This window comes from Rhinolophus sinicus, chromosome 14 (assembly GCF_057876585.1).
Source record: "Rhinolophus sinicus isolate RSI-liver-muscle chromosome 14, RSI-T2T, whole genome shotgun sequence".
Taxonomy (NCBI): domain Eukaryota; kingdom Metazoa; phylum Chordata; class Mammalia; order Chiroptera; family Rhinolophidae; genus Rhinolophus; species Rhinolophus sinicus.
Window position 1 is genome coordinate 117729115 of NC_142514.1, and position 13385 is coordinate 117742499.

General features: G+C 36.1%; 1 protein-coding gene across 2 annotated transcripts in view; it reads left to right on the forward strand.

Moving 5' to 3' along the window:
* Nucleotides 1-13385, forward strand: part of TRPC6 (transient receptor potential cation channel subfamily C member 6) — a 115566-nt gene that overhangs the window by 70977 nt on the left and 31204 nt on the right. For both annotated transcript variants that reach the window (XM_019714511.3, XM_019714510.3), the window contains exons 3-4: nt 7425-7610; nt 12717-12881. In XM_019714511.3, coding sequence (XP_019570070.2) covers nt 7425-7610; nt 12717-12881 — 351 coding nt within the window. The remainder of the gene's footprint in view (nt 1-7424; nt 7611-12716; nt 12882-13385) is intronic.

The following is a 13385-nucleotide window of genomic DNA, read 5'->3' on the forward strand; positions in this document are numbered from 1 at the left end:
ATGTCTAATCTCTGTCACAACCTTGAGAAGATATTAGTTCCTTTTCAGATGGAGAAATGGAGGTATAAAAAGGTTAAGTAAGGCCCAAGATCAACAACTGGTAAATGACAGAGCTGGGATCAGAATCCAGGTATGCTGTACTCTAACACCCATGTTCTTTCTCCTCTAAAACTCTGTTTCTGTATTCAGAGCATGGTGATAGATGCTGTTGATGTCAGAAAGATGAACAAGCTGAAGGCAGTCACAGTTAGACTTTAGAAACACATACATACACACTAGCTGCATAGTGTAAATACTGACATTGAAACATAGAACTCTGAAATTGCTCCTTCAAGTGTATCTGGGAGCTTCTCACTGCTACAATGATTTGATGCCCGTCATCACCTAGTTTAAAAATAAGTGAATGACTTCTTCCTTAACATTCAGAATAGCTACATCTTTCCTTCTTCTCCTTGAGCTTGTATTTCCAGTCTAATTTCCTCCACAAATGTGATTCCTAATATAATAGTTTTTTTGTAAAGTCTCTCATAATTACTATATGTATGTGAAATTTTATATATGTATATACTTACATATGTATATATGAAATATATACATGAAATTTTAGAATTTTTTATTTCCTGTGGTTATAAGGCTCTGGATATTAAAAATATTCTGGAGTTACTATTACATCTATTATTTGTGCATTGAATAAAACTACATACATTGAACACCGTTGTTCAAAATAAAAAATAAATACAAATTTTGAAAAATTAATTTTGAATATATGACACAATACTGGAAATGAATTTTTAGTTGGATCAACCATGTTCACAGTTTTTGCTATGTATTTAACAAAAGAAAAAGGTATATCCTGCTAAAAGTATCTTGGTATGTTACTTCAGTATACACACATGCACACATACACGCAGGGCACCAGAAAAGTGTATATACATTTTAAGAAAGGAAAAAACTATATTAATATATAGCAATAACAAAAGATGAATACAAGTCATGTTTGACTTCTGCGATTACAAGAGGTGCTCAAAGTGGTTACCATCAGCATCCAGACACTTCTGATTACGGTGAACTGCTGCTTGAGCAACATTGACCAAAGTGTTAATCTCTTAAGATGTGTATATATTTTGGGGGGCTTTAATTATATATACATATAATTAAAGATTATATGGAATAAAAATGAAAGAGGGATGACAGTAGGTGGAATAAATACATCTTGATATGATTTGATAAATACCTTACTGAATTACTCACACTGAGTCTGAAAGAAATCCATGTATTTTAGCCAATGTCCCATGAAAATTTTGAGTTCTGGAAACCATTTCAAGTCACATTAAAAAGACTCAGCCTCACTAATCTCTTCTGCCTTGCCCATTTGAGCTGCTTTTCTTTCTAGCTAATGATGCATCGTAAAGATAAGTATTAAGAATAGTTTAAAAGAACCACTTACATTTAAAAACATAAAAACATTATTTTTGCATTCAGTATTCCTGGATACTGATGCCTTCTTTGCCATCTTCTCACTGGACTCTCATTCAAGAGTGATGTACTCTTTGACAATTTTTGAAGAATGAAATGGTGAGTACGTTAATGAGGACAAAAATTATCATTGTTCCTGTCACCACCAGCACCATACATCTAAATTCAGAACATCCTAACATGAACCAGCATATTGTACTTTTATCACTAAGCTTTATCTTCAACAGAAATGTGTATTAGGGAAGGGGAATTCAGAAACCCCTCAAGGTCTATGGTACCTGGATTAATAGTTAAGGTAGGACTCCTCATTGTTTGCTACATCAGTGGGGGAAGGGGAGAATTCTTTTGTAAAGGGTTAAAAATCTATTTTCAAGGAAATCAGTTTTAGGAAAGGTGAGGATCTGGAAACTGATTCCTTTAAAACTATTAATGTTCTATAGCCCCTTGGAAAATCTTCACATATCTCTGTTTGAAGGCAACAAATCTGTTTTATGAGTCAGAAAATGAAAACTTTCACAAAAACTTTTTAAGCTCTAACAGTTTTTCTAAGCTCCTCCCAAATTCTCCCCTTCCATAATAAGGCCGGAGGAGTTGCTACTGAGTTCCTCAGGCAATTGGTCTTGTGCCTAGAATCTTCTAAACTGAACAAATTGCATTTACTACTCATATAACCAGGTCTGAATGCAGAGGTAACAATCAGACAACATCAGAGAAATGTAACAATTTGATGGAGCCATAGGAACAAGAAGAAAAACAATAGGCCTGAGGAATTGCATGCAGGTCTTTAAAAAGAGTGGGGAGAAACCAGATTCAAAAGTTTTTCAACCATTCAAATTCAATTTTTATATTGAATTTTTATCAATAATTTTTTGCTTTGGTAGCATGAAACCTCAGCCACCTTAAACTTGAACTTGGGTTAAGCTTAATTTTTGCAGCAAACACCAAATCAATTAAAAACAAAACAAAACGAAAAACGTAATGCCCAGAACTTTCACTGTTTTTGATACTGAAGAGAGCATAACTCCTGGCTTCTCTCCTTGACTCAAGACTAAGCTCAGGTAAGGCAGAATAATCTTACAGACAAGAAGATCGGTACCAAGGGTAGTTTTAAGAGCAAATGTCTTCTCCCAAATTTCTAATTTCCTTTTAGGATCTCAATATGTACCTATGACTCATGTCTCTAAACCCCTTTTGAACCTATTTATGTTTTAGATTGTTTGTGTTAACAAACAATGTTTTCCTTAGTTACCTCCAAATCACCTCTTTTAGACATCAGAGCTTGCCCTCTTCCCTGTCATTCTGGATAAGTAACTTTTCTGGAGCTTTGCCAGACCTTTCCTGTCCTCCTGGGGCTGTGCCTGAACTTGTACATGGCTCTCCAGATGCCTCTGCTGTTGGTTTTAAGAAAGAGGGAGACACAGAAACTCCTGCCGTGTCTGTTTTTAAACCGTTGCTATGTTCTGGTGTTCAAATGTTCAAACACATCTGGCATTGTCTGAAAGAGAAATAACCTCTAGCAAAGTGACTGAGCTGAAAAGTAGTTTTTGTTAGCAGAAAAGCAGTGTGACTGTATCAGACCTTAGCAGGGTGACAAAGGGTGTCACTTCGTAGCCAAGAGGTAAGAAGCTACAAGGCGGAATCACTGCCTCAGAAGCACAGGGATGGGATCTAGACCAAAGAGCAAGGAGGAAACGGACCTTCGTTGAGCTTTATGAATTGTTCTAAGTGATTTACACTCTAACTTTCAGATATAGCAGTGTTTATGTTCCCCACAATTAGAAGAAATTAGCAGAAGGCCAGAAAATAAAGTAACCTTTCTAAGATCACATAGTTATTAAATCGCAGGACAAGAATTAAAATCCAGGTATGTGTTGTACCCAGCTATGTTCCTTTCTTTATATCATTCCACAAAATTTTTGATTACCTACTATGTGCCACACACTGCTAGGATGTGTGAACTCAAAGATAAGTAAGATACAGTCCTTGTTCTGACGGATATTTGAATCTACTCAAGAGAGGCAGATACGTAAAAAAATAAATGCACTGAAGTGCATGAGTGTGTGTGTGTTCTTACCTTTGAATTTCCTGTCCTAGTTCAAAATAGACAGATGGAGAAAATCTCATTCTGGCAGAAGTTTAGATCAAAGGCTAGTCAACAGGTAGGGAGGGAAGTTACATACAGCAATTTGCATTATAAGAGGCCTCAAGCCCTGAAAATACATGTTTACTTCCTTGCTGCTCCTCAAGCTTCCTAGCTTCAGTGGGACTTGAGAATTTCTATGTGAAGAGAACAATAAAAGCTGGTTATCAAACACTATATTAAGTTATATACATAGGGACTGATGATGACAACAATGAATATAAAAGTCAGTAGCATCTGACATATTTAGAAAAACGTCTTTAATTCACATTTGAAATTGTATTTATGTCTTCACCTTTTCTCTAGAGTAGGGTCTGATTAACTTTTACGTCCCTTATAGCCCCACATAGTAGGTGCTGTGTAAATGCTTGCTAATTGTCACAACATCAGCTGTGACAGAGCTCAGTGGTCAATGTGACATTAGTGACAATTATTCTGAAGAACAGGAAACACCTAGCATTACATGTAGTCTCCAGAAGCATGGCTGGCTAATAGATAATAATATGCTATATTTACCTTAGTTTCCAAGTACATGTCATTTTACAAAACAGCTGTCTTAGTAAGAGTATGGTATCACAGAACCGGTGTGTAGGGTATTTGTTGAAAGAACCCAAGAATGAATAATTGTTTTGTTTTTCAATGTATGTACAAATGCTACCCAGGAATCCTAACATGCCTTTGTATTTGTTAGCATAACTTTGGGATGAGGGACTGAGAACACCTGAATATTGTTTATGAAACAATGGAAACAATAATAATCATAATAATTACCAGGAAGTTGGCATTTTTTATTTCTTATAAACTTCACAGCAACCCTGAAAGTGGTTACTGCTATTATCCTCATTTCACACATGAGGATTTTGAGGCTTTAAGGGATTAAGTCATTTGCCCCAAGTCATACAGCTAGTAAAGTGGGTGTGCCTAGTTTCAAACCCAGGTCTGCCTGTCTCCAAATCCCAGACGGTGGATTAGTGAGAAGGCTTGCATTTTCCCTGTTAATTTTTATGAAGCAAACTTCATTCTTTATATAGGAAGAAGAGCCAGACATTAAAATTACAGACCTTAACATCTCTTCCACTATATAAAATCCAGCTAAGATGACTCTTTGAAAAGATAATTTTTAACAGAGACATTTTTGTGTCTTATAATCTCTAAACTCTGTTCTATTAGTTCACTATCAGTCATCTCTTTTCAACTCAAAGGTTAATAGGCAAGTACCCACATCTGATTTATAGTGTATGGTGTGGGTGTGCGACCCCAAGACATGACCCAGAATTAAATCAACCCGCCAGCTTCACTTTTCCATTCAAGGAACCAAAATCACAGTACTGCATCTGGCTAATGAACTACTGCCCACGTTTCATTATAAGTGAGTTTAGATATCAACTTTAGAGGATTTAAAATATGAAAACATTTGTAAATGGATTCCCAAGATGAAAGAAAAAAAACATGTATTTCTAAAAGTGGAGTCTTATTCTTTCCTTTTTTTCATATATATATATATATATATATATATATATATATATATATATGTATATATATGTATATATATATATTTTTTTTTTGCTTGAGAATATGTCTTAAGAATTGGCAGTAAATTGGAAACAGGTATTAAACAGCACAATGCTCCTGTACTTTACCTTTTCAGTCCACATGGTTTCTACTAAAAAGTGTTACCCCCGCAGTTGATGGATCATGCTCTCTTTTTAAAAGTCTAATTTCACCATGAGCCTTTTTAAAATCCTAAAAGAGCATTGACTATTACTTTTTTTTACTTTAAAATGACTAAGAATACATCCAGAATTGAGTGATACATACAAGCGAGGCTAGGTATATTAGATTTTGTCTTAGCTCATGGGTTCTTACCAATGTCAAGAAATGGCCTGTTTTCGGATCTTGCCTCTGATAACATAAAATAAAATAATTATGTTTTATCGAATCCTTGCTAAATAAATGCTCAGCACCATGCCATGAACTTTGCATGTGTGATCTCTTTAACTCTTATTTAATTTCATTAAGTGTCAGTTTTCTCATTTGTAAAATGAGAATAGTAATAGCCCCTACCTCATACAGTGGTTTTAACTTATTTAAGAGCGCGTGGTTAAAAATGGAAGACCTGGGTTTTGAGTCCAGGTATATTTAACTCTAAATGCCCAAACTCCTAACTACTATACTGTGGTATAGTGGATGTGCACAATGTCTGCCCTTCCACACCCCAAAGTTTGTCCCCAGGACCCTAACTGACTATTTCATGAAAGGGGTAAAGTTGTTTCCTTATAACTCTGCTTATACCATCTTACCAGATACCTGTTTAGAACTAGTTTGAGCCATTCTCAGCTAAGACATAATTTGTTTTCCCAATTTGCTTTTATAGAATCTGTTTGGACCTACAGGTAGCAAAGTATAGCCTGTTTCAAAGTTACTGAACTGTATTGAAAGGTCACTTGACATGATTTACAGAGAGGAGCTCTAGTAGGTGCTTTACATAAACCCAGTATAAAGCTATTTTCCATATAGACTGCCTCAAAATATTGCCTTATTGATTGACACCCAGAGCCAATCATATTTCTCCAACATCTTCCTTTCTGGATCTTTCCAAGGGATCTTTGCATCCTTCATCCTAAAACACATCAGTGGTTTCAGGATGGAGGAGACACTAACTCTGAATCTGCAAAGCTGGCTTTAAGAGAACACTGCCCCTGAAGCTGTGTGACTTCAGGGCACCTGACTTTTATTTACGTGCAAAATGAGAATAGTATTTGCCCTCCTTGCCTCTCAGTTCTTCAAAATAAAAATAGAAAGCGTTTTACAAAGAAGCAACAAAGTGATATATTCTTAAAGGCAAAGGGTATGGAGCCCAACAGAATTAGGTTTAAACCTAATTTTGGCAGTGGTTGCGTGGTCTTGGACACATTATTTAACCTAACAGAGGAGGAGACTGTGAAGATTAAATGAGATAATGTAATTCACTTGCTATGTAACAAGCTCCAGCTGGCAGGCTTTCTTGATTAACATTGGGTTACAAATGGTCTTATTTCAATGTAAGAGAATAAAGAAGAAGGGACTATTAGAAAGATCTGAATAAAGATGTGAATACATGCTGTGTATGAGTTTGACATGAGCTTTGATGTTTAAATACGATCTGCACTCTGTAAATCTTTGTAGCGTAGTACTAGATCATTGACAATAAATTACAATGAAATTATTTTCATTCAACTCTCTTTGCTCCGAAGAGCAGAATCTCAGTTTGCAGATTTTGTATTACATTTGCCTTTTGACACTATGCTCGGCACATAAAGTTCCTCAATAACAATTTATTAAATAGATGATCGATGTGTTTTGTTTTTCTCTGTAACCTCTCCAAATGTCCTATGTTTTTCAAGTTAGCCAATACAGTTTACAAAGTCTTCCAAAGATCTATCAATTGTATATTATGTGCCTAGCTGATGAAGTTATAGACATAAGAGACATAATGTACACAAAATAGCGGGAAAAATTGCTTTATATTTCTCCTGAATCAACAGGTGAGTTTGGCACAGTATCCTAATTTTTTATGACTTTGATTATGTTTTAGATACACTTCTTTTTTTAGGATATGAAGAAAATCTTTATGGCGCGAAGATATTTTAGAGATCACTCCGCAGAACAGCAATTAAAGCACGTTAAAAGAACAGTAAATCTAAAACAAGACATTTTCTCTTTGTTTTCTCTACAAGCCAAGTCACTGATGAATTCTGCTGAGTAACACAGTAAAAGGTGCTACTTCTACAGTATGATTTTTGTTGTTGTTGTGCTTTATCTTTCCTAGAATGACTACAAAAAACTATCAATGCAGTGCAAAGATTTTGTTGTTGGACTCCTTGATCTGTGCAGAAATACCGAAGAAGTAGAGGCCATTCTGAATGGGGATGTTGAAGTACACCACAGTGGTGGAGATCACAGTCGTCCAAATCTCAGCCGTTTAAAACTTGCCATTAAATATGAAGTAAAAAAAGTAAGGTCAGGCATGAAGCCTGTTTACATTACTTCAGTTTTTATTCATGCTAAATAAGGATGAAGGGTTGGCATAGTTAAATTGAGCTGGGATTTTCTAATTAACCTTTGCATTAGGCAGATTCTGTAATGAATCCTAAGAGCCTAGTTGTGAGGCATCTAACCTACACTGAATGCTGCTCTTTAAAATCTAGACCTGTTTATGCAGTGATTGCCACTTTCCTTTACTTAACTAATGACATAACCATGACTTTCATGTGTCCAAATTACAAGACAGGTGTTATATGACAGAAACATCATTATTTAAGACCCAACTCCATTTTCCCCTTTGTTATTGTATTCCAATTCTTTCTTTAGTGCATTGAATCTCCTCCAACTGTATGGAGGAATATTTTTAGTCTCTGTCTTCATGCAGTAATCCAGTTCTTGACTACTTTCTTAGGTTAGGTAAGATATGTTTTTTTAAAAGTTTTTAAAGCTAAGTTTTATAATAAAAATAATACATGCTTATGGTAAATTCTCAAATAGTACAGACATATCCCCTTTCTATCTCCTCAATTCTTATAGAAGGCAGTTGATCACTATTATATTTCTCTCTACAAATTTACATCTTAGATGTCTTTATTAATAAATAAACATCCACTTCATCTTTTCAAAGGCTGCATTGTTATATCATTCTGTTCACTTAATTGCTTTACTATTTAAGGGTGTTCATTATTTTCTTTAAGTTGGTTATTGTTATTACAAGATGCTACACTAAACACACTTGTTTATATAGCTTGCTTACTTGCATGAGATTTATCTGCAGACAAAATTCCCAGATGTGGAATTAATATGGCACATTTTTATATTTTGATTTCAAAACATTTGCTAAGTTTCCCTTCAAAAAAGGCGCACCAGTTTACACAGGCCAACGGTGTATGAGAGGGCTTATTTCTTCTGCTTACAATGGCTATTATTAAACTTTACCATTCTGTGATGATGAACATCGTATCGTGTTTTGTCTTTGAGGTTAACCATCCTTAGGAATCATTTGTAATTCCTTTATGTAACCTGCCCTTTAGCCAACCTTTTAATATTCTTTACCAATTTTTTTATTTTGGGTTGTTGCTTTTTGTATATTAGATAACACTATCTTTTGTCCTATATAGAGATCATTTAAAAAAATAAATATATGAAGCAAACTCATAGACTTAAATAACAGTATGGTGGTTACCAGAGGGAAGAAGGCAGGGTGGGGGAGAATGAAGAGGGTAAATGGAATCAAACATATGGTGATGGAAGGAGACTAGATTTGGGTAGTGAGCACACAATGCAATATACAGATGATGTATTATAGAATTGTATACCTGAAAATTATGTAATGTTATTAACAAAAGCTACCCCAATATATTTAATTTAAAAATTAAGTATGTGAGAATAAAACTATGAAAAATAAAAAGTGAAATTTATTTGTAAAGTTTTCTTAATTGAAAGTGTTTAAGGAACAGGAATAGAAAGCAATATCAATAGAATAAATAGGCAGTCCACAAACAGATCCATATATATAAACGAGAATTTTTATATGAGTACAGGAAAGATGGTATATTTATAATTTTTCATTTTTCAATTACAGTTGACATACAATATTATATTAGTTTCAAGTATACAACACAGGGACCAGGCATTTTTATAACTTATGAAGTGATCACTCCAATTAATCTAGTAACCATAAATAGTTATTACAATATTATTGACTATATTCTTTTTCTAAAGATTTTTTATTTAATTACAGCTAACATGCAATATTATATTAGTTTCAGTTGTACCTCATAGTTATTCAACAGTACTCACCTAGCACTATAAAGAGTTATTACCACATTATTGATTTTATTCCCTGTGCTAAAGAAGTGATCACTATGATAAGTCTAGCAACCATCTGACCTGTACCATGCTATCACAATATTATTGATCTTCCCCCACCTTTTTAAAATTTTTCAATTAGTGTTGACATTCAATATTATTTTATATAAGTTTCAAGTGTATAGTATAGTGGTTAGCTATTTATGTAATTTAGAAAGTAATCCCCCTAACTAGTACCACCTGACATAGTTACATACATAGTTATTACCATATTATTGAGTATATTCCTTATACTTTATATCCCTATGACTATTTTGTAACTACCAATTTGTGTATTTCTTAATATCTCACCTTTTTCACCCTGCCCCCTATCCTATTCCCATCTATCATCCTGATAGATCTAATACCTATCTGGCACCATACATAGTTATTATGATATTATCGACTATATTCCTTACACTATACCCTACATCCCCATGACTACTGTGTAAAACCAATTTGTGCTTCTTAATCCCTTCCCCTTTTCATCCATCTCTAACCCAACTCCCATCTTAAAGAAGTCCCTCTGAGATTCCTTGTAATACTGGTTTGGTGCTGATGAACTCCTTTAGCTTTTTCTTGTCTGGGAAGCTCTTTATCTGTCCTTCAATTCTAAATGATAGTTTTGCTGGGTAGAGTAATCTTGGTTGTAGGTCCTTGCTTTTCATCACTTTGAATATTTCCTGCCAATCCCTTTTGGCTTGCAAAGTTTCTGTTGAGAAATCAGCTGACAGTCTTATGGGGGCTCCCTTGTAGGTAACTAACTGCTTTTCTCTTTCTGCTTTTTAGTCTCTCTTTGTCTTTAATCTTTGGTATTTTAATTATGTTGTGTCTTGGTGTGGGCCTCTTTGGGTTCATATTATTTGGGATTCTCTGTACTTTCTGGGATTGAGTATTTCGTTCACCAGGTTGGGGAAGTTTTCTATCATTATTTCTTCACATAGATTTTCAATTCCTTGTTCCCTTTCTTCTCCTTCTGGCACACTTATAATACAAATGTTGGTACACTTGATGTTGTCCCCGAGGCCCCTTAAACTCTCCCCAATTTTTTGGATTCTTTTCTCTTTCTGCTGTTCTGATTGGGTGTTCTCTGCTACCTTGTCTTCCAAATCTCTGATTTGAGCCTCTATTTCACCTTTTTTACTGTTGATTCCCTTCAATGTATTATTTATTTTAGTTATTGTAGTCTTCATTTCTTAGTGCTTATTTTTTTTTTCTATGTACATTTTTATGTTTCCTATCTCTGTTGAAGTTCTCACTGAAATCCCTGAACATCCTTATAACCAGTGTCTTGAACTTGGTATCTGGTAGATTTATTGTCTCCATTTTGCTTAGTTCTTTCTCTGGAACTTCGTTCTGTTCTTTCACTTGGGACATGTATCTTTGTCTCCACATTTTGGATGTCTCCCTGTGTGTGTTTGTTTGTATGTATTAGATAGAGCTACAATGTCTCCTGGTCTTAGTAGAATGGTCTTACATAGTAGCTGTGCTGTGGGGCCCAGTGGCACAGTCTCCCTAGTCACCTGAGCTGGGTGCTGCAGGTGTGTCACTTGTGTAGGTTGTTTGTTCCCCCTGTTATAGTTGAGCCTTGGTTACTGTTTGTACATCAATGACAAGGATTGACCCTTGGGCTGATTGGTTGTGAGGATTGGCCATGACTACAGTGGAGGAGCTCTTGTGCAAGGGCTGACCCTATGGAGCAGGATTTGCTTTAGCAGGGCTCTGGTGCCTGCCCAGGCTGCCCTTTGGGTGTGTTATTTGTGGAGGTGGTTGGGTGGTGCTCTGGTGTGGTCAAAGATGGCTACTGGGTATTTTGGTTCTGGGGCCTTTTTGGAGGAGCTCTGTTGCAGGCCAACATCAGCACTGCCTGTGCCCAGCACTGCCTGTGCCACTTGGCATGAGCTGCAAAGTGATCTGCAGATGGTTGCCACCTTTGCTGGGCTTGGAAGTGCCTGGAGAGGCTAAGCTGTGAACTGACATTGGCTGCTGCTGGTGCTGAGCTTTGGGGCTGCTTAACCAGTGGTACAGGGCATGCTGAGGCAAGATGCTGCTTATTTGGGGTTTGTGAACCTTTGAGAGATTTCAGTCAAAAGTCTGCAGTGTGAGCCAAGATAGGCCATTTGTATGGAAAAGCTGTTGGAAGGGTTGGGTGGACCTGCAAGTTGGATGGGGCAGGAATCACTAGAGTGGGATGAATAGTGTTAGACAAGTTGATGGAGACTCAGATACAGTGCCTGCCTATGTTCGCATGCTGGGTGGGGAGAGGGCTCAACAGAGGAACAATGGCTTCTGCAAAACTTTCTGTCTGGGAGAAAGCTGCCCATCTAGCCCTCACCCTGAGGTCAGACAATTCAGTTCCTCCCCATATGCCCCTAGAGCCTTTTGAGCTGTTGTCCCAGCTCTGGAGCTCACAGAGTAAGTCCGTGTGTGGGCCTTTTAAGAGGAATACCTGGAACTCCAGCTGCTCTCCATCTCATTTAACCACAGTTTCCACTGGTTTTCACATGGGGACTTCTCTCCCCACTGGAACCCTGGGCTGGGGAGGCTGATGTAGGGTTGGGAACACTCACTCTTCCAGTGGACCTCCACATCCGAGATATCCTCCTGATTTTTAACCACCACACACGTGGGTATGTGACCAGTCTGTTCCATGTCTCTGCCCCTCCTTGAGGTGGCTTCTGAATATAGTTAGTGATAAGATTTCTATTCAGCTAGACTTCAGGCAATTCTCAATCATGGTTGCTTTGTAGTTTAGTTGTGGTCATGAGAGGAAGCAAGCACAGTGTTTATGTACTCTGCCATCTTGACCAGAAGCCTAAAAATGTATTTAGACTTCTGGACTAGAAGGGTCTTCACATTGTTCCTTCTAGGTAGAAAAAAACATATAATTATAAAAGTCCTTGTGTAAAACATTCATGAATCTTTTTATAATACTAAATTTCAAAATTTTTTCTATGCTTTGAAAGAAAGCCCATTTGTCATAAAGGAGAAGTCTGATGAATCAGAATCTTCTAATTTATATGATACATGGTAGAATGACTTGCCATTTAACTTGATGCCTGTCAACCAGATGTTTTATGTTTGTTCCTTAATTCTAACAACATTTTTCATGGGAAAGCACCAAACAAAATATTAGAACACAGTAAAATTGTTTATGTGGAACTTCAACATAAAGTTATGTTGAACTTTAACAGCACACTGAAATGTTTTGTCACTTTCTTGCTAGTTTGTAGCTCATCCAAACTGTCAACAGCAGCTTCTATCCATATGGTATGAGAACCTTTCCGGTTTGCGGCAGCAGACAATGGCAATCAAGTTTCTCATAGTCCTCGCTGTTGCCATCGGATTGCCCTTCCTGGCTCTCATTTACTGGTTTGCTCCGTGCAGCAAGGTATGTCTGTGAAATCCGGATCTAGAAGTATGTTTAGTTGAATATATCAGAGCCAGTTACACACGGGAAATTCTATTTCCCAAATGAAAATTTTAGGAAGGTCAGAGTTGGGTTTAAATAATCTTATTGTCTTTAATGTTACAAAAATAACACATATTAGCTAGGGAATAGAGAAAGAAATGGAAAAACGAGAAAATTGACCTATAATATCACCACTATTAATATGTAAAAGGAATCTCAGTTACTATGTTAGTATATTTCCTTTTTTGTCTTCCCTCTAGTCATGTCTATGAATATACTTTTATATTTTTAAATGAACTTATAGGATGCATTGAGCAGATCTTTCAAATAATATCCTAAAAGATGAACATATTTCCTGTCTTTATTTATCCTCTGGCAAAATTTGATATGAAAATTTTTGTTTTGTATTTATTTTAGCTAATATGACCAGATAAATCTTAGTTGAAATAAAAGCAATCATGTAAATATTAATGGAATTCTTGT